Raw genomic sequence first — 25,126 nt, forward strand, 5'->3', positions numbered from 1 at the left:
CAGTCTTTTCCAATGAGTCAACTCTTCGCATGAGGTGGCCAAAGTACTGGAGTTTCAGCTTTAGCATCATTCCTTCCAAAGAAATCCCAGGGATGATCTCCTTCAGAATGGACTGGTTGGATCTCCTTGCAGTCCAAGGGACTCTCAAGAGTCTTCTCCAACACCACAGTTCAAAAGCATCAATTCTTCGGTGCTCATCTTTCTTCACAGTCCAACTCTCACATCCATACATGACCACAGGAAAAACCATAGCCTTGACTAGACAGACCTTTGTTGGCAAAGTAATGTCTCTGCTTTTGAATATGCTATCTAGGTTGGTCATAACTTTCCTTCCAAGGAGTAAGCGTCTTTTAATTTCATGGCTGCAGTCACCATCTGTAGTGGTTTTGGAGCCCAGAAAAATAAAGTCTGACACTGTTTCCACTGTTCCCCCATTTATTTCCCATGAAGTGATGGGACCGGATGCCATGATCTTCATTTTCTGAATGTTGAGCTTTAAGCCAACTTTTTCACTCTCCTCTTTCACTTTCATCAAGAGGCTTTTTAGTTCCTCTTCACTTTCTGCCATAAGGGTGGTGTCATCTGCATATCTGAGGTTATTGATATTTCTCCCGGCAATCTTGATTCCAGCTTGTGTTTCTTCCAGTCCAGCGTTTCTCATGATGTACTCTGCATATAAGTTAAATAAACAGGGTGACGATATACAGCCTTGATGTACTCCTGACCCTTTACTGTCCCATTTATAAAAGAGGAAACCCTAGCTGTCAAGAGGAAGGGAGCTGTCCTTGCTCACCTCCCTCCTTCCTTCTGGGGATGTTCAGAGCAGTATATCTTGTATCCTCTAATGTATCCAAAATATAATTCTTTTTAAAAATAAATTTATTGATTTTTAAATTGAGGTGTAATTGACATACATTATATTAGCTTCTAGAGTACAGCATGATGATTTGTATAGATTGCAAAATGATCACTGCAAGAAGTCCAGTTAACACCCATCACCAGACATAAGTTACAGACTTATTTTTTTTCTGATGATGAGAACTTTTAAGATCTACTCTCTTCAGTTCAGTTCAGTTCAGTTCAGTCGCTCAGTCATGTCCGACTCTTCGTGACCCCATGAATTGCAGCATGCCATGTCCATCACCAACTCCCAGAGTTCACTCAAACTCATGTCCATTGAGTTGGTGATGCCATCCAGCATCTCATCCTCTGTCGTCCCCTTCTCCTCTTGCCCCCAATCCCTCCCAGCATCAGAGTCTTTTCCAATGAGTCAACTCTTCGCATGAGGTGGCCAAAGTACTGGAGTTTCAGCTTTAGCATCAGTCCTTCCAAAGAACCATTCTGTTGTTCCTTTAAAATGGACTGGTTGGATTTCCTTGCAGTCCAAGGACTCTCAAGAGTCTTCTCCAACACCACAGTTCAAAAGCATCAATTCTTCGGCGCTCAGCCTTCTTCACAGTCCAACTCTCACATCCATACATGACCACAGGAAAAACCATAGCCTTGACTAGACAGACCTTTGTTGGCAAAGTAATGTCTCTGCTTTTGAATATGCTATCTAGGTTGGTCATAACTTTCCTTCCAAGGAGTAAGCGTCTTTTAATTTCATGGCTGCAGTCACCATCTGTAGTGATTTTGGAGCCCCAAAAAATAAAGTCTGACACTGTTTCCCCATCTATTTCCCATGAAGTGATAGGACCAGATGCCATGATCTTCATTTTCTGAATGTTGAGCTTTAAGCCAACTTTTTCACTCTCCACTTTCACTTTCATCAAGAGGGTTTTTAGTTCCTCTTCACTTTCTACCATAAGGGTGGTGTCATCTGCATATCCGAGGTTATTGATATTTCTTCCGGCAATCTTGATTCCAGCTTGTGCTTCATCCAGCCCAGCGTTTCTCATGATGTATTCTGTATATAAGTTAAATAAGCAGGGTGACAATATATAGCCTTGACGTACTCCTTTTCCTATTTGGAACCAGTCTGTTGTTCCATGTCCAGTTCTAACTCTTGCTTCCTGACCTGCATACAGGTCTACTCTCTTAGCAACTTTCAAATATGCAATGCAGTCTTATTAATTACAGTTGTCATGTAGTATATTGCATCCCCATGACTTATTTATTTTATAACTGAAAATTTTGACTTTCCTTACCCATTTTGCTTGCCCCACACCGCTGTCAACCATCAATCTGTTTTTGTATGTTTGAGCTTGGTGTTTTGATTTCACTTTTTTTAAGATTACTCATATAAATAAGATCATATGGAATTTGTCTTTCTGTGCCTGATTCGTTTCACCTAGCATAATGCCTTCAAGATCCATGCATGCTGTTGCATATGGAAAGACTTCAGTCTCTTTTGTGGCAAAACAGTATTCCATTGTATATATGTATGTGTACACATGTGTGGAGATATATATATACATCCATTCATCTGTTGATGGACATTCAGGTTGTTTCCATATCTTGGTGATTTTAAGTAATGCTGCAGTGAACGGAGGGGTACAGATATTTCAAAAACACAATTCTTCATTCATGTACTTATCAATTTATTTATCCCTCCATATATCCATTTAATCATGCAGTAAATGAGCACCTGCTTGGTGGTGACAAACCAAGCTCACCAAAGGGAGAGATTCTCAAAGTTTCCATCTAAGGACCTCTTCACATTGAAAAAAACCTGAAATTGATTATGCGGGTTATCAATAATTACTGTATCAGAAATTACTGAATCACTTAAAACATGTATTTGAAAGTAACAATAATACACCCACTACATATCAACCTAAAAGCATATTTTGTGAAAAAAGTAACCATATTTTCTAAAACTAAAAAAAGAAATGTCGTGAGAACGGTGGTTGGGATTTGTTCGTTGGTCGGTTTATTTATCTGTTTTGCAGCTCCCTTTAATGCCTGGCGTAATAGAAGGCAACCGGGTTCTCCTATCTGCTGTGATAGGCCATCGCATAGCCTCTGGAAAATTCCAGCATGCTGACCGAGTGAAGCAAATGACATCGTACACTGTTATGAAATAGCCGTGCTCTCATGACCCTCTGAAACGGTCTTATGGACACCACGGCCACAGGACACACCCGCCAAGGGCAGTTGGACCAGATGTGTCTGGGGAACCCCAAGCAGCCCGCAGCGCCCCTGAAGCCATGGCTGCCCCCGGCTCTGTCTCCCTTGACCTCCTCCCCTTGTCTCCTTTCATCCCTCCCCATCCTCCTCTCCAAAGTTCCCCTTCCTGTTCCTCTGCCTGGCTAGATAACTCTCTGGAAGCTCGGTGTCTCTGCTCAGCTCAGGCTTTTCAGACTCTGAAGCCTGTAGCCCTGGTTTTTATTTGGTGTGTGGCCTGGGGCAAGTTATGTAGCTTTTCTGTCCCTCATCCACCCCCTCTTCAAGGTAAGGAAACTAAGACCTGACTCTTTGTAGAGTCAAAGAGATTTTATGGTTAACTGATATTAATGACGCACCTACTCTCTGCTGGCGAGTTGTAGATGCAGGGAATGGGACAGATTCTTTGGCCCTCAAAGATTCTACATTTTAGAGGAAAGGTGCATTTTCATTCATAAAACAACTGTTTTGAGGGCTTCCCAGGTGGCTCAATGGTAAAGAATCTGCCTGCTAAGCAGAGACTCGGGTTCAATTCCTCGGTCAGGAAGACCCCTTGGAGAAGGAAATGGCAACCCAATCCAGTATTCTTGCCTGGGAAATCCCGGGGTTTCTTAACTTCGACGCTGTGGACACTATGGACCAGATAACTCTCTGTCATGGGGGCATCCTGGGCACTGTGGGTCCACCTGGGAGATGTCAGGAGGGCTGACCCCGGGAGCTGTGACAACCAGAAGAATCTCCAGACTTTCCCAAATGTCCCCTCGGGGTGGGGGGAGATCACCCAGCTGAGGATCTTACTTTGAATCCAGAGCTCGGCCCCAGGCCTAGCTTCTTCCTGTCTCTTCCGAGACCCAAAAGACATCTAATCTCAGCCTTGTTAGTACAAAGATACCAGATTTTTCTAGCTATACCATTCTGAGTAATTCCACTCAAGATGGAAGTAAGATGTATGTGCGGGGGGAGGAGGATGTGGGTGTGTGTGTCGGGGGTGGGGAAGAGCCTGACACATTGATTCCAAGATTTTTCTGGAAGACTTAAATCAGGGAGATGAGGCAGTTATAGAAACAGGGCAAAAGCTACAATCATCAAAGCATAGCTTGGCACTGGCACTTTAGACAGGCAGAAAAATACATGTGGACAGAGATCCACTTACGTGATTAATAGGGGCGTTTCTTTCTGCTCATTCTTACTGTGAGGGCCATTGGCTAGCATCTCTCCTCTTGGGAAAAATAAAAATTAGGTCTGGGACTTCTTTGGTGCTCCAGTGGTTAAGAATCCACCTGCCAGTTCAGGGGACAGGGGTTCGACCCCTGGTCTGGGATGATGCCATATGCCGTGGAGCAACTTAGCCTGTACACCACAACCACGGAAGCCTGCCAGCGCTAGAACCTGTGCTCCACAAGAGAAGCCACCACAGTGAGAAGCCCGAGCACCGAAACTAGGGAGTAGCCCCCACTCGCTGCTGCTAGGGAACAGCCCCTCGCCCAGCAACGAAGACTCAGTGCAGCCAGAAATAAAAATTAATTACTTAATTAAAAAAATTAGGTCTGTCTAACTTAGACCATAAATACATCTCCCTTCCCACTCATCTCCCTGCCCCCATACCAGCTGCAATAAAGACTGAAACATGAACAAGGATGTATGAAAATCATTGAAAAAAAAAATATTTTTTTCTGCTTTTAGTATATGTGCTCCCGAAGCGAGGGCTGAAAATATACTGAAGAAAAGATGCCTCAATAGAAAAAAGGGCAAGTAGCACAAATAGTCTGTGGAAGAAATCACACACGTGACCAGCAAATTATAGAAAAGATGAAAATCAAATGAACCAGCCATTTAGCAAAAAATGTCATTGTTGTTTAGTAGCTAAGTCATGTCTGACTTTTTGGTGACTGCATGGACTATAGCCTGCCAGGCTCCTCTGCCCGTGGGATTTTTCCAGGCAAGAATTCTAGAGTGGGTTGCCATTTCCTTCTTCGGGGGATCTTTCCAACCCAAGGATTGAACCCAAATCTCCTGCACTGGCAGGCAGATTCTTTGACACTGAGTCACCAGGGAAGCTCTGGAAAAAATTAAGAATCAGTAGAATAATGTCTTTCCACTTTGTAAGTGGGAGGAGGTAGACACATTTTCTACACCACTGGTGGGGATGTAAAGACTGGATGACGCTGCTCCCCTAGGCTCTGGTGCCCAAACCCCACTTCTAGGCATTATCCCTGGAATCTAGGCATCACGTTTGCCTGTCTGCAGGCTCTCTGTTTCCGGCAGTCTTGCCATGGCAGCCCTCAGGCCTTAAAGAGCCTGTGGCCGTATTTTGTTTTTTCCACAGGCTATTTTAAAAGACAGCTTGACTCAACTTGTTAGGCTATGAGTTTAGTCTTCAGCAGACACCTTAGCACCCAGGGTCTTATTTACCCATTTCTGTCTCCTCCCTGGCTTTGAAGGGCAAGTTACTAAAGTGCTGTGTTTCTGGGTTTCTACACAGGCAAAATGGAAATAGTAATAGTTGTCGCCTCACGGGGCTCCTGCAGGATTAAATGGGATACTACATGCAAAGGACATGGAACATTGAGGCACACGTGGTAAGTGTCGGGGCAGGTCAGCTGGGATGCAACGGAAAAAAGCAAGAAGCGGTAAACAATTCTAATGTGGCAGCTCTCATAGACATTAATTAAACTTCAAACCAGCAAAATAGAAAAAAAAAAATGGAAGGAAGACAGAAGAAAAATGAGGAGGAAAGCAAAAAGGAAAGAAGTGAATCTATATATGAAAGTCGCTCAGTGTCCCAACTCTTTGCGACCCCATGGACTGTAGCCCATCAGACTCCTAAGTCCATGGAATTCTCCAGGCAGGAATACTGCAGTGGGTTGCCATTTCCATCTTCAAGGGAATCTTTGCGACCCAGGGATGAACCCAGGTCTCCTGCATTGCAGGCAGATTCTTTACCATTTTAGCCACCAGGGAAGTCCCAAATCTACATATATTAGCATGCAAAGAAGTCCCCATTCTACAGCTAAGTGTAAAAAAGCAAATTGCAGAAGATAAAGTACTGCTATTGTTATTTAAAATTTGTTTAAAATATAGATATCATGTAACATTTGTGATATCTTCTATGTCATGTGTAATATAGATTATGGATAGAACGTGTAGAATTATACTTCTGTATTTTAATGATGTTTATCTCTGGGAATGAGACAATTTGGGAATTTTCTCATTTATTTGTTTCCTCTGGTGCTGCATTTGAAACAAACCCATCACTGCAGCTCCTGCTCAGAGATCACTTCCTTCACGTGACTCCGTCCTTCAAGCACCCAGTCTCCTCACTGTTCTGGCCCTTGCTTTTCCTCCAGTGCCATCTGATGCTATATGTCCTGTCTGTCTCCAGAGACCCTGAGCCTCTCGAGGGCAGGGACTTGGCCTCATCACCACTGTCCCCTGATATGGGAGAGGCCCTGGCAAGCTACCTGCCCAGTCAATGAAGAAAGTGGTCACCCGGTGAGCTTCTCCAAGAGGGGAACAGCATTTCTTCTCTAAACATCTACTCTGGGCTGAATATCCTGAAGCCAATAGGAGCAAAGAGTCCAGAGGGCCTCCTTCCACTCTCCTCTGGACCAAAGTCGGCTCTTCAGCACCATCTGTCTGACCCACAGGCTAGTCAGTTCCTCCCCAGCCTGTATGGAACCCTGGCTTCTGATCTAGCATTTCTCCTCATAGCAATCCCTCCCTGCCTCCCTTCCCTCTTTAATTCCCTCCTTCCTTTTCTCCCTCCCTTCCCTCTGTAATAGTTCATTTAAAGCTATAGGCCCTGCCAGCATACACTTCGCAAGTTTGGGGATTTTGTCACTTCTGTGAACATTATCCCCTGAACTGCAGTAGAACTTGGCACATAAGAGGGCCTCAAAACATTGTTGGATGGATGTGCAGCCCCCACTAGACTAGAGGTTACAGAAGGGTGGGGTCCTTACCTGCCAACAGCCGGGCAGAGATGCTCGTAACTACATGTAACTGTCCATTGGAGGAATGAATGTCTCCAAGAGCCTCTCACTTGCAGATTAAAAAGGGGGCTACCAACTTGGCAGGTGCACCTAGGAGGTGAACTTGGGTGAATAAGGGGTGCAGGGAGGTGGCTGAGAGTGGGAGGGGGTGAGGGCATTGCGGGTCAGCCAGTGGTTCTTCTGAGGAGCAGGTTCGGCTGTGGACAGAGCAGCCTGTGCTCTGAGGGTAAAGAGAATGTAGCCGTGATTTTAATAACCAATACTGTACAACACTAACATTAGTCAGGCTTGGGGATCTTAGTTCCCTCACCAGGGATTGAGCCCTGGCCCTGGGCAGTGAGAACTCAGAGTTCTAACCACTGGAGTGCCAGGGAATTTCCTAGGAATTGTTTTAAACCCTCTTCATACGCTATCTCATTTCATCCTCACTCCTAGGAGGTAGGCACTATTATCTCCATTGTGCAGATGGAAACACTGAGGCACTCAGAGTTGAGGTAGAGTCAGGATGTGGAGCAGACACAGCGGCACCAAAGCCTGTGGTCTTCACCAGGTCTTCCCCTCTTATTGGAGGTCAGGGTGTGGTACATCCCGGGATGTGCAGGGCACCACCAGACTTCCACCTGTCCTAAACGTGATAGGAAATGCAAGGCATTTGGACATCTTGTTGTCTAGTGTTCGGTATGGTGAGACATGAACCGCCCCTAGGAGAAAGGGGTGATTTGCTTGTTTGGATAGTATGGGGCTGGGGAAGTCTTGGTTTCAGGTAATCACGTCTTTCAGGGCCTCAGCATTTTCCTGAATATATTTATAATCTAATCCTTTGGGTGGGGGAGGGGACATAACAGGAAGAAACAATAAAATTCTTTTTTAAAAAAAAATCATGTTCAACCTAAACTTCTTTGCCTCCTCTTCCCCGAAGTCCCAAATCCATATAACTGATAGAATTTTTATAACTTTGTATGCATAAATGAAAAACTGTTTCTTTAAAACAAAGAGTCTACATGAGTGGTTTTGAGCAGGGTAAATTGGGTGTTTAAAGGTCAATGTGTGATAAGATTAAAGCACGTCCTTTCAACACAGAAAGAGTTTAGGTGACCTGCACCACAAAGACGATGGAGGATCCCCTAAACGATGCAGTTATGGTTTTGGAACATGTGCAGTCGATTCATTATATACAGTTTCTGGGTCTCACATATGAACGGGGAGGAAATGATTTCACACTTGTTTTCCTATGAATCATTTAAGCCGGTGGGTCTCAAGGAGCTAGAGAATCAGCTGAAGGCTGGGTCCAGGCAGAGGTTGCTGGCTCTGCCCACTGAACTCCAGATTCAGTGGGTCTTGGGTGGGACCCCCAGACTTTGAGTTCCTAGGTGATACTCACCATCCTGATCCCGGACTTCACTTTGGGAATCACTGTTTTATGCTATGTCTGAGAGCCTAATGAAAAATAGCTTTTCAATGGACAAATAAATGAAACTGAACTTTGTTATTACAGGTCTGCTTATGCAGCCGTGGAACATTTTTCAGCAAAATGAAAACTCATTATTGTCAAATGGGATAAATTAAGGCAGGGTAGTGCTCTGAATCTTCTTTGAGCATATCAAAGCTTCTCATGAAAAGAAAACGCCAAATACATTTTCTTGACAATATATTGTCATTTTCTTGACAATATATTGTCAAGATATGGTACACAATATTTTCAGTTCTTAGTTTTTTAATATTTATTTATTTATTTGGCTGTGCTGGGTCTTAGTTGCAGCATGGGGGATCTAGTTTCCTGACCAGGGATGGAACCCGGGTCCCCTGCATTGGAAGCATGGAGTCTTAGCCATTGGACCACCAGGGAAGTCCCTCCAGTTCTCCAGTTATTAGTTTAGAAGGCTACAGATTTTGTTCAAGTGAGAAAAGAAAAAAAAAAAAAATATATATATATATATATTTAAGATTTTTTGTTGGCATTCCTGGTATTAAAGAGGACTTCAAAACTGATATTTATTTTATATAATAGAGTGGAACTAAAGAGTAGTATCTTTTCTTCCTTGTAGGTTCTGGTTTTAATCTGCCGTGGATTTTTGCTGGCTAGGTTCCCCTTTAGATCCTTGGGTTGCCATGGTGCCATTTTGGCTTTTTAAATGTTGTTGTTCTCAGGCCGTCAGCCCCATTGAAATGAGTTCTTACATGTAGAACTCAAGTGCTTGGCACCAGGTTCAGGAAAGCCAACGTTTGTGTGCCATGTGAGGGAGATGCCAGGGTTAAACTGGAGCTACTGCAGCCTGGTGTGTAGGATTTAAACGAGAGGGCAGAGGAGAAAGGACACAGGTGGCTGCCTGTTTGCTGAGCGCTCCTGCCAAGTGGGGTCTCGCTCCAGCTTCCGTGCAGACCACACTAGTGGAAGCTGTCTAAAGAGACCCTGGGGTGCTTGACACCCTCTCCAGGTGCCGATATTTCACAATTATGTTTTGTGACAGTATAAGATGCTTCAGCTTCTGAGGTCAAATAAACACATTTGGGCATCCACAGTGGTTGTTGCATTTTAAAAAAAAGTTATAAAAGTAAGATGTAATCATAGCAGCAAGAACCAAAGAAGACCAGAGACACAACAACGACAATCTTCCTTTCTGGTTTAAATTTTGAAATGAAACCAGGATGTTAACAGTGATCAGTGTGTTCATTTTTTAAAAATATTAAGGCAGGAATTCCCCAGTGGGCCAGCGGTCAGGAGTTGGCATTGTCACTGCTGAGGGCCCAGGTTCAATACCTGGTTGGGGAACTAAGATCCCATAAGTTGTGTGGTGCAGGCAAAAATAAATACATAGAATAAAAAATAATGAATACCAGACACATTAATTGCACCCCTACCGACAGATGGGAACAAAACCCCAAACAGCATGAAGTAAAAAAAGGTCAGCTTTCTCTCCATAATCTTCCCCCAACAAGTCCCATCCTATTTCCTGGGTGTAACTATACCCCAAAATGTGGCATATGACCTTTTCACTATTCCCAGTGAAAAGGTGGGACCAAAAAGTGACCAAAAAGCACAGCATGTGTTGATCTTAGACTAGAACAGGACTGATGATCAAAACCCTACTTCCACCTTCACCTAAGCTATTTTCCCTGTAGTCTTACATTCTGCCTATTTTTTGCCCAAATTGCTGGCTGAGTGAATGTTTAAACCCGTTGACACTAAGTTGTGGCTGTGCTTCCATGATTTTTTGTTTGGAGAAATGCAAAAATGTGCATTGCTCTCCATGGATGATTCTATTATAAAAATTTCTTGGTGTCTTTTAACAACAGTGCCTCTGAAGATTGTTGAAGACAGAGAATGTCTGGGAGAGATTGCCAGTAGGTGGGGTTGAAATCTGAAGTTTTCCTGTCATTTTTTTCCTCTCACTTCTAAAGCACATGTAGAGGAATTTGGGGTAAGTTTTCAAACTCACCTCTCTGGAGAAGAAGCTGCTTGGTTGCCTGGGAAGATTTCTGTGAAAACCATCAAGGACTCAGATGCTGAAGGGCAACCGCTGTACTAAGCTAGTTCCTCCTTCTGCTGACCTGGGTTGTCACGGTGGGTCCCCTGATGTTTAAACTGACGGTACAGTCAACAAATGACATTTATTTTGTGTTTATAATCTTCCTTAAGAAGACTGCATGTTACTGGGCTATCAGATGTGTGTGTGTGTTCTCTTTTTTAAAGTAACCTAGGTACTTTGCCTCTTACCTTAAGGCAAACAGCATGTGAAAACCAAGGTGTCAACAGATAGATAGAGCTAAGGAACCCCAAACCCACCCACCTCATTCTCCTCCAGGGAACTCTCTGCCCCCGGATTCAATTTTACCTAGACTGGAAACCTGCAAGGCGCCTCTTGCCAGTGCCAGAACTGAACCCCGGAGAATTGACGGAAATGTTAATAGATCTGGCTTTGGGGACAAAATACATTTAAAATGTCCCTTGCCTGCAAGGCGTAGACTACACAGTAAAATAATTTTGTGATGGAGGAAGTCCTAGGTATCGCTTGTTAGAAACAAGTAAAAAATCATTCAAAACGCCGGGAAGACCCTTTTCAATTGGCGATTTTACAGTTTCCAAGGGGAGGAGGGCGGGGGAGGAGTAACCAGGGCCTTCAGGTGTGTCTTCCAATCGCGATAGCCCGTTCTGGCTGTGAATTGTGCCCCCATCCCCCTTCCGTTAATTAAATAAACGCTCCGAGCATTTTACGGCACACGACGCGGCCCTTGGGGACCTGTTGCCGCCGTAGCTCCCATTCTTAAAAAAACCTCAGCTCGCAGAGGGTCGAAGAGCTGGCAACATGAATCTCCAATACCTAAAGGTGAAAAGAGAGGTGCTGGGTAGAGGGCAGATCTAGGGGTCGGCAGGGAGAGAGGTGCGGGCGGGCAGGCTGCCAGAGGCGGGGTGCGGGGTGGTGGGGAGTTCCCTGGGTGGGATGGGCGCCGGTGGGGGGTGCACCGTGGTCCCTGGGCTCTGCGTAGTCTAGGCTCGGGAAGCCGAATCCGCGCCGCCGGGCACCTGGACACAGTGGGTCTCCTCCTCGCCTGGCGGCGACCTGATAAATAGGCGAGGGCCGCCGGGCTTAGCTGGCCTGGAGGTGCCTGGTGTTCAGGACGCCGAGCCGAGAAAGCCTCCGGGAACACTGGGTTCGCGCCTCAGCCCTCCTGCCTGCGCCCCCGAGCGGTTAGGCTGCACCCGGATGGGCCCGGGGACGTTAGTGGGTGGAGAGGTAACAGGCACCTTTGAGGGCGGGGGTCCCCCAGGGCAGGGGAGGCGAGAGCCAGCTTGTGTCTGATAGGTGCCCGAGAGCCGCTAGGATAAGTGACTTTGAACAGCAGGCAGATTTGTGGTTTTGAGGTAGTTAGACGATTAAAAAATTCGCCTGCTGAGAAACGGGGCGATGGTTGTCAAGTCAGGAACTCTCCCCGAGACCTCTGCACTCGGTGAGCCTCTCTGAAGCTGGGGTCCTCCGGGCCCTCTCGGCTCGACGCTATACTTTTGTTGATTTGAGAGGGTGTTTGCGAGGAAAAACTAAGGGCTGCGAAACTCCTTCGAGGACCGGCCTGGCATGGAACAGAAAAGTGTTGGGTTGGACCCTGGGCTAAGACGAGAAGCATCTGTTTGTGTGTAGCCGCTGCTTTGAATATCACTGAAACAATTGCTATTTTTATTTGATTGCTTTTTTGAAGTGACTGTGAATTGATGCATGTGGCTCCCCCAGCGTGCGCCTGAGTGGGCTTGGACAATTCGGACGCTCTTGGACGCCAAGAGTCCCTCCAATGGGTGCCATTACCGCGAAGGGAGAGTGTGGGATGGGGCGTGATTGGGGGACCTCCTGGGTGGCTTCAGGCCCGGACTTTTCGACTCTGCTTCACGGGTCCCGCCACTCACTGGGGTCCCAGCCGCAGCACACCGCTGTTCCGCGGGGCGGGACGCGCACCTTTTTGGGTGCGCGGCGCCCTCAAGGGCGCTTCGGGCCTCCACCTGTGGCTCAGGCGCCCCTTCCCTGGGGCGGAAAGAGGAGTCGTGGGCCTGCTCCAATCCCGCTTGACCGCCCGGCCGCCTTCCCGGGCTTGCGCTGGGGGTGGGGGTGGGAGCGGCGGACGCCCGCCGCCTGGGGCTGGAAGCCTTGTTTCCAGACGCATCTTTGGAGGTGGCGCACTGTTGTAGCGCTGCTGTCCTACCATACGCCTCGTCGCCTCCGGTCTCCAGCGCCATCCGAGCGGAGTGGGGGCTGGGGTCCAGGTTTCAAGCGGGTATGTTGAGTGCAGGCTCCCTAGGTGGCGACAGAGGGAAGCCGCTGACCACCCTTCAGCCCCAAATCCTGATTGGTATAAGGCGTGCGGCGAGGCTGGTCCCCACGATCCCCAGGTTTTGTTTAGAGTTAGGCGGCTGCGAAATCGCGGAGGGTCGGGTGGGGGCATCATTCTCTGGCGTGGCTACCCAAGGGCGCAGCCACGCAGTCACGCGTCTCCACGCGGCGACGATCGGGGGTGCCTTGCGGGGAGGCCTGTCTTGAGTGCGGGAGCCATCAGCTCACTTCTCTCGGCTCAGAGCAGAAAAGTTGAGTTCCAGGGAGAGCTGGGGTTTCCTACATCCCGACCCTACATCCCCAGGGCGCGCGCTTTCCTGGACTCCGTCCCTGAAGCCGAAGGTTGTGCGTGTTTGGGCAGGGTCTGCCTGGCGGGGAAGACTGCGGTTCGTTTGAGTCGCCTTCCTCGTCCCGGGCGCGGAAGTCGCGCTCTCTTACGAGCGCGTGTCCCTTGGGGAGGGGCAGCGTCCAAGCCCAGGGCGCTGGCTTGGGAATGAATGAATGGCCTTTGTCGAGCCGTTCGGAAACCTCACTGCCTCCGAGGCTCCCTTCAGGGCCCATTGGCTCCTTTTGCCTCCGCCGAAGACTCCCCAGAGCTGCGAGGAATTTCCGTCCCTCCAGCTGCCTTTGGCGAGCGCTGCCGCGGAAAGGGCTGTCAGGTCTTGGGGTCGGGGTTGGCACCTTGGTACCTGGTCCTGGCCCCCAACCTGCCCGGCGGCGCAGTTGCCGCGTGGATGAGACAAGTTGTTCAAGCCGCAACCCAGGCCGGGTCTTGGAGTCAAAGCCGGGGATAGAAGGCCCAGAGTGAAGGAGACCAGGTGCGTCACTGGTCTGGGAATCTGGGGCGCCCGGAGGCGTCGCAGCCTCCCTCGAAAGTGCCTGGGACCCCAATCTTCCACGCCCAGGGCGCCAGCATGCCTGTCGCGCCGGGTCCGATTCCGCCCCCATTCTCGAATCCCAGGAGCGCTGCTTCTGAGGTTTTTTCCCCCTTTAGCCCCCAGGCCCCGGTATTTGAAAGCGAGCTGTCAGGGGTCGTTGTGTGCACTGTCTGTCTGTACTTCCTAGTACAAAGCCCGGAGGCAAACCTGAAAAGCCCCCAGTGGTTTCCCCTCCAGGTTTTGTTCTCCCACTTGGTCGGCAAATCACCTTGAGTCTGCCTACTAAGGCCAGGGAGAACGTTTCGCTTGGAAGACGCCTATTTTTATTTTGGTTACTTTAGGCCCATTTGGGTTTTAAGAAATGCTAAAGCACAAACAAACCCAAGTAGGAGTAGGAAAGAGGTGGGTGCATTCATTCCGTGGACTGGGAGCAGCGTCCACTCCAGGCCCACTGGTATTGACAACTGCAGTATTGGATTCAGAATCAGATGGAAAGAGCCCCCTTCTCTGATTCCCTGTGAATGTTTAAATTCAGCTCCCAAATCCAGTCAGGATGTCCCAACAAAATTCTCCCTCAAGAATTAGAGACTTTATAGCAAAAAAAAAAAAAAAAGGTCAGTTACAATTATTGGGCTAATGGATTCCGTTTCTTTAAAAAAACTTTAATAGTGCTTTCTGCCTTCAAGTCTGGGTGGCAAATACATAATGGGGTGAGAGGCAGCGTTTATGCGGAAGGAAGTTTCGTTTTCTGCCTGCATCTGCGAAAGGGAGGGGAACTCACCTCTCCAGCGGGGGTCCCTCTACGGCCCCTCCTTCTGCCCCCACCTCTTGCCTCTACCCTACCTGTGACACTAGGGTTGTATTCAGCCCCGCACCTCGTTTCTCTGTTGAGCTGAGGCTTCCAAGTGCCTAGCCCGTCGGAGGAAACTGCCGAGCTGGCGCTGGGCAGGGCAGGGCAGGGCAAGGCTGGGCGAGGGCCCGCGGGTGCCCCCACCTCCCTCCCGGCCGCAGCCCAGCCGTGGAGATGGAGCTTCGGGCGATGGCGGCATAAAGAAGTTGTCCTAGACTTCGGGGCCGGTGGAGAGGCCCGCCCGCTCGGTGGCGCTTGGGGCGGACTCCCCAGAAGGCCTTCCCACCCCGTCCCCTCGGAGGAACCCAAGAGCACTGTGCCCACGTCGTGCGGGGGAGGGGTCTAATCGCGGAGGGGTTGGGTCTCCCGCAACATGACCCCACTGTAAACCTTGTTTCCCTGGAGTGGGTGGTCAGGACGTTTTAGGAGATGAGGGGACCTCAGGTCTTGAGACATCCCCTAAATCGGGGTCTCTAACTGCCCGTGACGGCGTCTTTCGGAGGATGGGGAACGGCGGCCTAGGTGAAAGGGGTTGTGGGGGTGGGGAGGGCTCTTGGATTTGGATCCCCGTTCCCAGCTCTGCCAGCTTCAGGTGTGTGCGTGGTGAGGGTGACTGATGGCAGGCGTGGTGGGGGACCCTGGCCTCAGGGTTGCGGCCGTCAGCGAGGTACCGTCCACTGGACTCTGCTCCTAGCCCCACGCAGCGTGGGTCTCCGCGCGGCGCCCGGTCAGGGTGCGGGGCGGAGCTAGGCTGGGACTGGCTGGGGGCCGCCCCGCCCGGCGCCAGAGCCTTCGCGCCGGCCCCCGGGGAGGAGTTATGATAATTTCCTTCTCATTAAGGCTCCCCGATCCCCCGGCTATCGCCGGGACACAGTGCGGGCGCGGTTTCCCGGGTCCCCTGCAGCGGTCTTCACACCCGCGGCGGCAGCATCTACAATCGCGGAGCCGCCGATGCGCGCCCAGTGACCCGGCCAGCTAGGCCCGCGCGGCGGGGGCGGCGGCAGACGCCTGGCCACCGTGACCCCAATTTTGGATTTACCGCTCGGGGGGTGGGGGGAACCTGGATTTAACTGGCGATTGTTTTGGGGGACGCCGGACGCCATGTTGTGGAAAATAACCGATAATGTCAAGTATGAAGAGGACTGCGAGGTGAGCTGGGCACGGGGGCGCAGCCCGGCCCCACCCAAGTACAGTCCGGGAGGCGGGGGCCTCTGGACCGAGGTCGGGGGCGAGGGCGCAGGAGCAGCGAACAGGCACCCACCGCTTGCCTTTCGATGGGACAGAGTCCACTTCTCCGGACACCCCCTATAATGCGTTTCTCCGGGGTCCCCTTCCCGAATCGGGCCTTTCCCTAAATATCCAGCCTCGGGAACGGGGCCTGGAAAGAGAGTGGCAAATCCTACCCACAAAGCTTACCGGCCGGTTTCACGCGAAGCAAAACAGCCCTTCTTCCCGTTTTCTCGGAAGAGCGCCGGGTCTACAACTCTTAGAGGTGGCTTTTACGCACGAAACCTCCGTCCAAAGGCGTTAGACGAGGCGGCCTGCCGGCGACACCTTTGCGGAGTCTCCTCCGAGGCGGGCTTGTCACCTGCTCCGCTACCCCCTCGGGGAGACAAGAGAACAGCAGAAGTTTGGCTTTCGAGAGAAGTGGGGGCTGGGGAGGGGGGCGCGCTGAGGCCAGATGGGGCAGTAAGCGCTCGGGAGTGCTCCATCCTGTTGGACAGGTTGAGCTAGAGTTTCGGAGAGTGGGAGGGAGGGAGGCGGCGAGCGGGAAGAGGAAGAAGACGCAGGCGGCGCGAGGCGTGCTCCTGGGCCCCGGGAGAAAGGCGAACGGTGGCTGCGGGGACGCGCGAGAGCCGTGCGTCCGGGGCACCTCGAGGGGCCGCTCCAGTTTGCAGGTCCGGGCACCTCCGCTAGGGGGCGACGGCGTCCTGTCTCTCCGGGTCCCCCAGCCCCCGCTCCCGCTACCCCTGTGACCCGGGGACACATGGCGACACGTCCTTTCAGAATTAAGTCGGACAGCCCTGGGGCCAGGGAACGTGTACAGGCAAGGCTGCCCAATTTTCGGGGCCCTTCCTCCTCCCTGTGTGCCCGATTGATGGGGAGACTGATGGTCGGGCAGGACGGTCTCACTCCGCCGTGGTCTCGCATCGGTAGCCCGGGAGCGCACGCCTGGCTGCAGCGGGTTCCACCCCGAATCCCTGGGGCGGCACTGGGCGGCCGGCCCGGCTAGGGAGGGTCTCTCGCCCGGAGGTCTTTGTCCTGAGGGCGTGGAAGGGAGGGTCCCTGGGGCGGGGAAAAAGCGCATTTCCTGCGCGGCACGCATTATCCGCGCGCGCCTCTTCCCCACTTTTGGCGGACAACGCTGGCATGTGCGGACTTGTGGGCGATCGCGCTCTGCGCAGCGTGCAGACCTTCTCCCAGGATCCCTGCCTCAGCTTCTCCCGCCCCAAGACCTGGGATGCGGACTGGGCGCCCCCGATTGCCTCGGGCGACAGAGCGCCCAGACCTTCGCCTCCGGGCCCCGGGGGCACCTTCCCCCAGGTCTTTTCTCTAGTTTTCCTTTTTCAGACTCTAGGTTGACAACGAAGCTACCCCGGGGCACGTTGCTCCCCCAGGGGCCTTTTGGCTCGAGGGCAGGGCCCCGCGGGGTCGGGCTGGGCGGGAGCAGTGGGTCCCCAGGCGCAAGAGGCCCCGCGCGGCCGCATTCAGTTCGCAGGAGCGGGGTTTCGTCCTAACCGGGTCTCGGTTTCTCTGCCCCAGGATCGCCACGACGCGAGCAGCAATGGGAACCCGCGCCTGCCTCACCTCTCCTCCGCCGGGCAGCATCTCTACAGCCCCGCGCCGCCCCTCTCCCATACCGGAGTCGCCGAATACCAGCCGCCCCCCTACTTTCCGCCTCCCTACCAGCAGCTGGCTTACTCTCAGTCGGCCGACCCCTACTCGCACCTTGGAGAGGCGTACGCCGCTGCCATCAATCCCTTGCACCAGCCGGCGCCCACCGGCAGCCAGCAGCAGGCCTGGCCGGGGCGCCAGAGCCAGGAGGGGGCCGGCCTGCCCTCGCACCACGGGCGCCCGGCCGGCCTGTTGCCCCATCTTTCCGGACTGGACGGCGGCGCCGTGAGCGCACGCAGGGAGGCCTACCGACGCTCGGACCTGCTACTGCCGCACTCGCACGCCCTGGACGCCGCGGGCCTAGCCGAGAACCTGGGTCTCCACGACATGGCACACCAGATGGAGGAGGTGCAGGTGAGCGCCTCGGCTCTGCTCGCTCCGGCCCGGACCTGTGCGCCCCACTGCCTCTCTCTTACCCCCACCCCGACCCCGGCTCCCCGGTCCCCCGGCCAGGCTCTCCCCGAACTTAAGGAAACTTTGTCATTTCTCCTTCAGAATGTGGACGACCAGCACCTACTTCTGCATGATCAGACAGTTATTCGCAAAGGTACGCAATGAGCCATAGTCCTTGTCTTCCTCTGGCCCACACACCCTACCCTGTTCTGGTTCTTAAGGGCGCTGTGAAGTTATTACTTTATTGGCAAGGTGGAGCCTTTGAGATCTGACTTAAGACATTCGTGGTGGAGGGAGTGACAGGTTTTAGGAGTGAGGAGAGAGGGCATTTTAAGATCTAAATGGAAAAAGATGCTCTCAGGTGCTGCCTCTCAATCTTTTGTCACTTGCTAATTTTTTTCCCTTGGGGAGTGTCACTTCTTGGATTTGAGAGTGTGTTTGTACAATGCTCCAGAAAGAACTCCAGAGTGAGTTAAGCCTGTGATTTTGGAAAATTAGTGGAGTGTTTGGTCCTGTGACAATTTTAGTTGTTGAATGGGTTGCTGTGATTTTATTCCTGATTTCAAATACAAGGTAAAGGGCCTTCATTCTGATCTGTGAGAAGATGGTGGGAAGCAGTTTGGCCTACAAAACATACAGCCTTAAAATGCATGGGGCTGGGTGATCAGTTGGTTTTAGGCTGGGATGAGGTGGGAGGGGGGTTTTGGAAAATGGGATTAGTTGGTGAGTGAGTGGCTCATGATATTAAGTTACATCTAGCCAGGATTACCAGTTTGGTTTTGCTGGGAAAGACAGTCATCCTAAATCAAGGGTAGTTATGACCTGTTACTTGAAGTTAAACTGTTTGAAATCATCTGGGAAAAATTAAAAAAACAAAAATCCTTATAAACTGAATTTCCCAGTAAACTTAGAACAGATTTATTTGTATTTAAAACTGCTATGATCAGTTGCATTGAAAAGATTTTAGCAAATGATTGGAATATGTCCTGCAGTTTTGGATATTCCTTGAGTGAGGGGGGAAAATCACCATTTAGTTAAGAAGCTGTCTTTTGAAAACGAATGTTCTAATTAATCAGATTATAATAGTGGCTAGAAAATGCAAACCCAGATTTTGACTAATTTCCCAAGGTGTTAACTTGTGAATTTCAGATTTGATTATCTTGAGGAATAGGGCTTTAAAAAAAAAATCTGTTTGCAGTTTATAGCCCAACACGCAATGTTACTGTCGAAGGGCTCCTTCACTTTTGGTGAGTGATTTGAAAAGGTCTCTTGCTTGGGACTGCCACTTCTGATCTTCATTTACAGGTCCTATTTCCATGACCAAGAACCCCTTGAGTCTCCCTTGTCAGAAGGAGTTGGTGGGGGCTGTGATGAATCCCAGCGAGGTCTTCTGCTCAGTCCCTGGAAGACTGTCCCTCCTCAGCTCTACATCTAAATACAAAGTGACAGTTGCTGAAGTCCAGAGGCGGCTGTCCCCGCCTGAGTGCTTAAATGCCTCATTACTGGGAGGTGTTCTCAGAAGGTACATGGGGACACGTTGTGGGCATGGTCGTTGGATAGGTGGTGGGGGATGAAAAATAAAGCACCAGGGAGTTATTTTTAACATTTATGTAACTTTTATACCTAACACTGAATTCTAATCGGCTGGGGGGAGGGGCAGCTTAGTACATTTCATCTCTTTTAGAAAGTGCCAAGTGTAGAAAAAAGTGCTAAAACAATGCTAATAAATTCTCATTTGGTTGGAATTTGATTCCATGTATGAAGTGGTAGCATCTGTATTTAGGGTAGAGGAGCTCCATGGGTCTGATTCTCCCCAGGGGAGTAGTTTGTGTGTGTGTGTGTGTTGGGGGGTGCTGCTACAGTTTCTTTTTTTTTTCCCCTCCCCTCCTGCAGTTTCTACAAGTGAAAATTTATCTGCTCCAGTACAACATGCAGTGTTCTGTGATTAAAAAACAAAAATGCTGGCAATGCTAAGAAAGATTTTTAATTTTATGGAGATAAGGACTCCCTGTATCACTTGATTAGGAACCATATAATGTCGAAGGTCTTTGACAGATTTCTATTTTGATAGCAGCAGGTTAGTATTTCAGCATTTTAAAGTGGTTTCTTGAGAAAAGAATTTTTTTTTTTTTTTTTTTTGCTTAGAGCCAAGTCTAAAAATGGTGGCCGGTCCTTGCGGGAGAAGTTGGACAAGATTGGGTTGAATCTTCCAGCCGGGAGAAGGAAAGCAGCTCATGTCACTCTCCTGACTTCTCTTGTTGAAGGTCAGTGGAGGATTTTTTTGTTTTGTGGTATTTGTAGTTTGTGCTGTGTTGTGTCTTTTAATATTTCTCTAAAGAAAAGCTTAAAAACAACTTAGTCACAAGTAGAGAGAGGGATGCAAGAAGTGATTTGCCATGTTCATTACAGTGACTCAGTCACTTAATCAAATGTTAGCCCCAGAAAATCACTGTTAAATTTCCTATCAGATGAACCCGTTTCTGAAGGATGAAATGATTTGGTACATGTTTTTTTTTTTTCGTTGTTTTCTTGTTTTAAAGCTGGTTCCTTTGGGTAAAAATACCATTTCTAGTTTTTATAGCTGTGGACTATTGGGATTATGGTTAATGAAGAGAAAAGCCCTTGTATACAGTGAGACTGGTCCAATTCACAACTCCTTTGTTAATTTCCCCATCAAAAAAAGTAATGGGGGAAAAAAACCCTGATGGGGCCCACAGATGGGTCCCCCTCTCCAATGCTAAGATAGTTAGGATGTGATATTTCAGTTTCTTGAATGGGCTTACACCCACTAACCTGGAAAGTAGCCAAAAATGCAATACGGCCTTTACAAAGGGGGCGAGGGAAAAGTGAAATAATTATTTTTAAAAACAAAACAAGCTGGTTGTTACTGCGCGCAGGAGAATGAGTTTAGCACGGAGAGGCTTAACGCCAGCGCCTCATCCAATCAGCGGGGCGCTGGGAGCCCGGGGAGCCAATGAGGGGTGGTCTCCTGGCAGCCAGGCGATCTTTTGAACATTTTCTTTCCCTGGTTTACATGGTGCCACCGCGGTGCTAAAAGAGACTTGGCAGGGCCCGGTTCTACCTTTTTATGAGTTGTCTTTGGAGGTCAGGGCCAGGAGAAAGGAGCTGCCTGTTAGATGCTCTTGGGGACCAGCTGTCCTGCATGGAGAATGCTGCGCTCTGCGTGTGTGAAACATAAATGTGGCTCTGCAAAGTTTCCTCACCAGCCAGGCAGGGGTGCTTGAATGAGAAAGTGAACAATGGATCTCAGATTCTGATTTAGTGAGTCAGGGAGGGAAGTGGAGATAGTGGGGGTGCCACCAGCTGGGTTTTTGTAAAGCCCTGACAGCCCTACATTTGGAATCAGACACTTCGGTGGGTTTCTTGGGTGGGAGATGACCACCACCACCCTACCATACCGCTTGGTTTTCTCACTCTCCGCCCCCAATAACTTAGACAATGGGGTAGGTAGGCCAGGTTGGTAGGTAGAGCTCCTGACATTTCTAGTAGGATACACTCCTCCCTTTTTTTTTTTAAATTGGCCACACCGTGAGGTATGTCGTATCTTAGTTCTCTGACCAGGGATCAAACTTGTGCCTCCGTTGCGTTGGAAGCGTGGAGTCTTGACCACTGGACTGCCAGTGAAGTCCCCCTCTTAAACAGTCTAGAGACTTAGCTCAACCAGCAATGGGGCGCCCTTGTTTAAAAACAAAGAATTTGTCCCAGTTTGCTTCTTTGACAAACATGCTCACCTCCCTTAAATTTTCTGACTTCTGCACAATGATACAGAGAAAACATGGTGTGAAAACATGGAGACAGAGCATCCCCGTGATCTACCCAGGTTGGCAGAGGACTGGGTTACATTGGTCAAGAACAGTTAAAAATTTCAGTTTTTCCCTCCTGACGTTGTATGATTTCACCCTCTATTCCTAGGGAAGAGTACCCACTGAAAGTACCCAGGAAGTTCTCCTTACCAGCTGGATTGTTGGCCCCATGTATGATTTCGTTTTAGAATACAGAATGACCATTAGACTGATTGTTGTTCAGTCTCTAAGTTGTATCCAACTCCTTGGCAACCCTATGGGCTGCAGCACACCAGGCTTCCCTGTCCTTCACACTATCTCCTGGAGTTTGGTCAAACTCATGACCATTGAATTGGTGACACCATCCAACCATCTCATCCTCTGTTGCCCCCTTCTCATGCCCTCAATCTTCCCGGCATCAGGGTCTTTTCCAGTGAGTTGGCTCTTTGCATCAGGTGGCCAGGGTATTGGCGCTTCAGCATCAGTTGTTCCAATGAATATTCAGGGTTGAATAGACTGATAGTGATGAAAAAGGGGAAAAGGGCTAGTTTGCCGTGGTGACCACAGCCACCCTAAAGTCTGTTACCATTGCCGATTATTCTAGGTGAGGCAGTTCATTTGGCTCGGGACTTTGCCTATGTCTGTGAAGCAGAATTTCCTAGTAAATCTGTGGCTGAGTACTTAACCAGACCTCATCTTGGAGGGCGGAATGAGATAGCAACTAGGAAGAACATGCTGCTGGCCGCACAGTAAGTATCCAAACTTGAGAATTTGATGCCCTGATGCTCTGACCTTGAAGCCCAGAGGCCAGCACAGCCCCTGGTGCTCAAGAAAGAAATGCTCCTTAAATAAGTTAGGGTGTTGAGCAAAAGGAATGTCGAGGAATGTAAAAGTACAGTCAAATAGGGTAACTTTTGGGTAGGATTTAGAAGACTAAAAACAGTGAGAGTATGGCTCACAATGAATGTTTTTGAGCTGCTTAGTTATTTAGCTCAAAATAGTTAAGCTTACTCGTTTATCTTATTTGCATGTCTTACAAAAATGTGTTAGAAACAATTTATTTTGTCACATCCAGTAGCGATGATGTGCCTTCTGTTTCCTGATAACAAGATGTTTTTCGATTTTAATTATTTTGGCTATACCACGTGGCATGCGGGATTTTACTTGCCCAGCCAGGGATGGAACCCGTGTCCCTTGCAGTGAAAGTGGGAGTCTTAACCACTGGACCACCCGGGGAAGTCTCTTTTGTGTTTTAAAACGACCCAGTTGAATGTAACCATCCAGTTGAATGTATAGGAGTCATAGGCAAATTAAATGTCTCAAAAACAACTTATTGCAGCTGAGGGGTTTCTCATCGAAACCAACTGTAAACTGATTTTAAAATCATGGTAAATGAAGCAGAACCAGTCAAGTAGGAAATAGGGCAGAAGAGAGAGCTGATGAACCAGCCTGTATCACAGAGTGAATTTCTGGGAAATAAATTCCCGGTTCTTGACAGAATTGTTTTATAGGAACCAGACTGCATCAGAGAAAAAACACTCTCCTGGGCTGGAATTCTGACTCTGCCTCTTTACTAGTCCTGGTGACCTTGGCCACTGGATTCTGGCGTTAATCCTTTTATCTTTTCTAATTGCAGGGAAGATTAAATAAGATAGTGCTTAAAGGAGTTTAGTTCGTGGCTCTGAACAGAATAGGTGCTAAGTGCAGCAGCTTAGGCTATTGGTGTTAGTTTAAAACCTATTGGGTTGGTCAGCCCCAGATTCTCTTTGCCTCCAGGTGTCACCCCCACGTAGTTTTAGTCTTTGTGCCCTTTACCTGTTACACGCCAAGGTTGAGCTCAAGCTCAACGGTGTGCGTTGACTGTCTTCACAGGCAAGTGTGTAAAGAATTCACAGATCTTCTCAATCAAGATCGAACTCCCAACGGGAACAACCGACCCACCCCGGTCCTGGAGACCAACATTCAGAACTGCTTGTCTCATTTCAGCCTGATTACCCACGGGTTTGGCAGCCAGGCCATCTGTGCCGCAGTGTCTGCCGTGCAGAACTACATAAAAGAGGCCCTGATAGTCATAGACAAATCCTACATGAATCCCGGAGACCAGAGTCCAGCCGATTCTAGCAAAACCCTGGAGAAGTTGGAGAAGCACAGGAAGTAAAACGAGGGGGTGGTGAACCAAGGGCCGAAGAGTTTGGAAGGAAAAGGACTCCCAGATCATCTCGACCAGGACAGACTGGGCACCCCGCTTACCTGGGGGGCAGAATTGTTACCCACCTTCCCATGAAAAAAAGCCTCCGTTGATTTCCAGCTCTTCACGTGCCCTCCTGGATTCCTTAGTATTTAGGGAGTGCTGAAGCGTCTCCTTAACTCTGGACGAGATGTTGGAAGTGCTGGTTCTTTACTCATTAAGCTTATGTTTTATTTTTTTGGAACCCCATTCTTCCTTACTCTGGAAGTGGTGCTACAAGTTTTCGAACCTTTTGAATAAATCCCCGGGCTAACAAAAACTCACATTCACTCAGCTGTTGAAAGGTCAAATTGATGGGATTCAGATCAACAATAACGTTTAGTGTTGAGGTGAAAGTATGTAGTTTCTTCAGCCTCGTCCTGCATACCAATAGGAGGCAAGGATTCTGTCCACCTAGCAACTGGTTAATAGGTGGCATTTGTAACACTTTAAAACCCCTTGTTGAAAGGGGCCCTTCGGGTTTATGAAACTTGTAGAAACAAAGCCTGCTGATGACTTTATGTTTTTTCTTTAAAAAAAAAAAACTTTGAAAGTTAACTCTTCAAGGAGGAGACTCTTTGAAATGACATATTCCTTTAAGGTATGGAAGCTTTATTTTGCGTATTTATTTCACATCTTAGTGAAACTTGAAAAGGGTAGGCATGGAGCATTTTTTTTTTTTTTTTTTGCTGTCTGTCATCCCCCAGTCCCAGAGGAGGCTCTGTATTTTGAGAAACTGAGTTGAGTGTACAGATTTTATTTATGCATAATTTAATGGGGTCTGTAAATACGGGTGCACTTCTTATGCCTTTTTGAGAAACGGGATTCGATTTTAATATTAACTTTTAAAGGTGACGGGGTAATCTAAGACATATCTTTAGGTTTTATTCGTATGTACACAGGGTATTAAGAGTTAAGAGGATCTTCAGCTCCGTTCTTGACTCTGGAAGACTCTTATTTAATTGAAGCTGTCTGTCCACAAAGCAATAACTTTGTCTTGTTCCTGTTGGGCTGACCCCCCGAAGGAGGTACAGAGTGAGGTACAGCGCGTATGGGTGAAAATGGAGTTTGGAATTGAACTCCTTGCCTGTAAATGTTCCCTAAATAATTGTTGTGTATATGAAACCTGTATAATAAAAAGTATTCTCGATAGAAGCTGTGAAA

General features: G+C 48.9%; 1 protein-coding gene across 2 annotated transcripts; it reads left to right on the forward strand.

Moving 5' to 3' along the window:
• The first annotated feature begins 15,466 nt into the window (after positions 1–15,466).
• On the forward strand, positions 15,467–25,126 carry TFAP2C (transcription factor AP-2 gamma). Of its 2 annotated transcripts, none has more exons than XM_006049006.4 (7): positions 15,467–15,793; positions 17,408–17,893; positions 18,035–18,086; positions 19,238–19,454; positions 20,078–20,196; positions 22,340–22,484; positions 23,608–25,126. In XM_006049006.4, exons 1-7 carry the CDS (start codon positions 15,746–15,748, stop codon positions 23,891–23,893), a joined length of 1,353 nt encoding a protein of 450 aa, XP_006049068.1. In that variant the 5' UTR covers positions 15,467–15,745; the 3' UTR covers positions 23,894–25,126. The 2 variants fall into 2 exon arrangements, with proteins under 2 accessions (XP_006049068.1, XP_044783721.1); XM_044927786.2 differs by lacking the exon at positions 15,467–15,793 and adding an exon at positions 16,928–17,188.

The sequence above is a fragment of the Bubalus bubalis genome, chromosome 14 (genome assembly GCF_019923935.1).
Source record: "Bubalus bubalis isolate 160015118507 breed Murrah chromosome 14, NDDB_SH_1, whole genome shotgun sequence".
Classification (NCBI taxonomy): domain Eukaryota; kingdom Metazoa; phylum Chordata; class Mammalia; order Artiodactyla; family Bovidae; genus Bubalus; species Bubalus bubalis.

Coding starts and splice junctions, on each gene's coding strand:
- TFAP2C (XM_044927786.2), top strand. CDS start 17,015: ATGTGCGGACTTGTGGGCGATCGCGCTCTGCGCAGCGTGCAGACCTTC. Junction 17,189..17,407: donor CCGGGGGCACCTTCCCCCAG/GTCTTTTCTCTA, acceptor TCTCTGCCCCAG/GATCGCCACGACGCGAGCAG. Junction 20,197..22,339: donor CCTGACTTCTCTTGTTGAAG/GTCAGTGGAGGA, acceptor CGATTATTCTAG/GTGAGGCAGTTCATTTGGCT.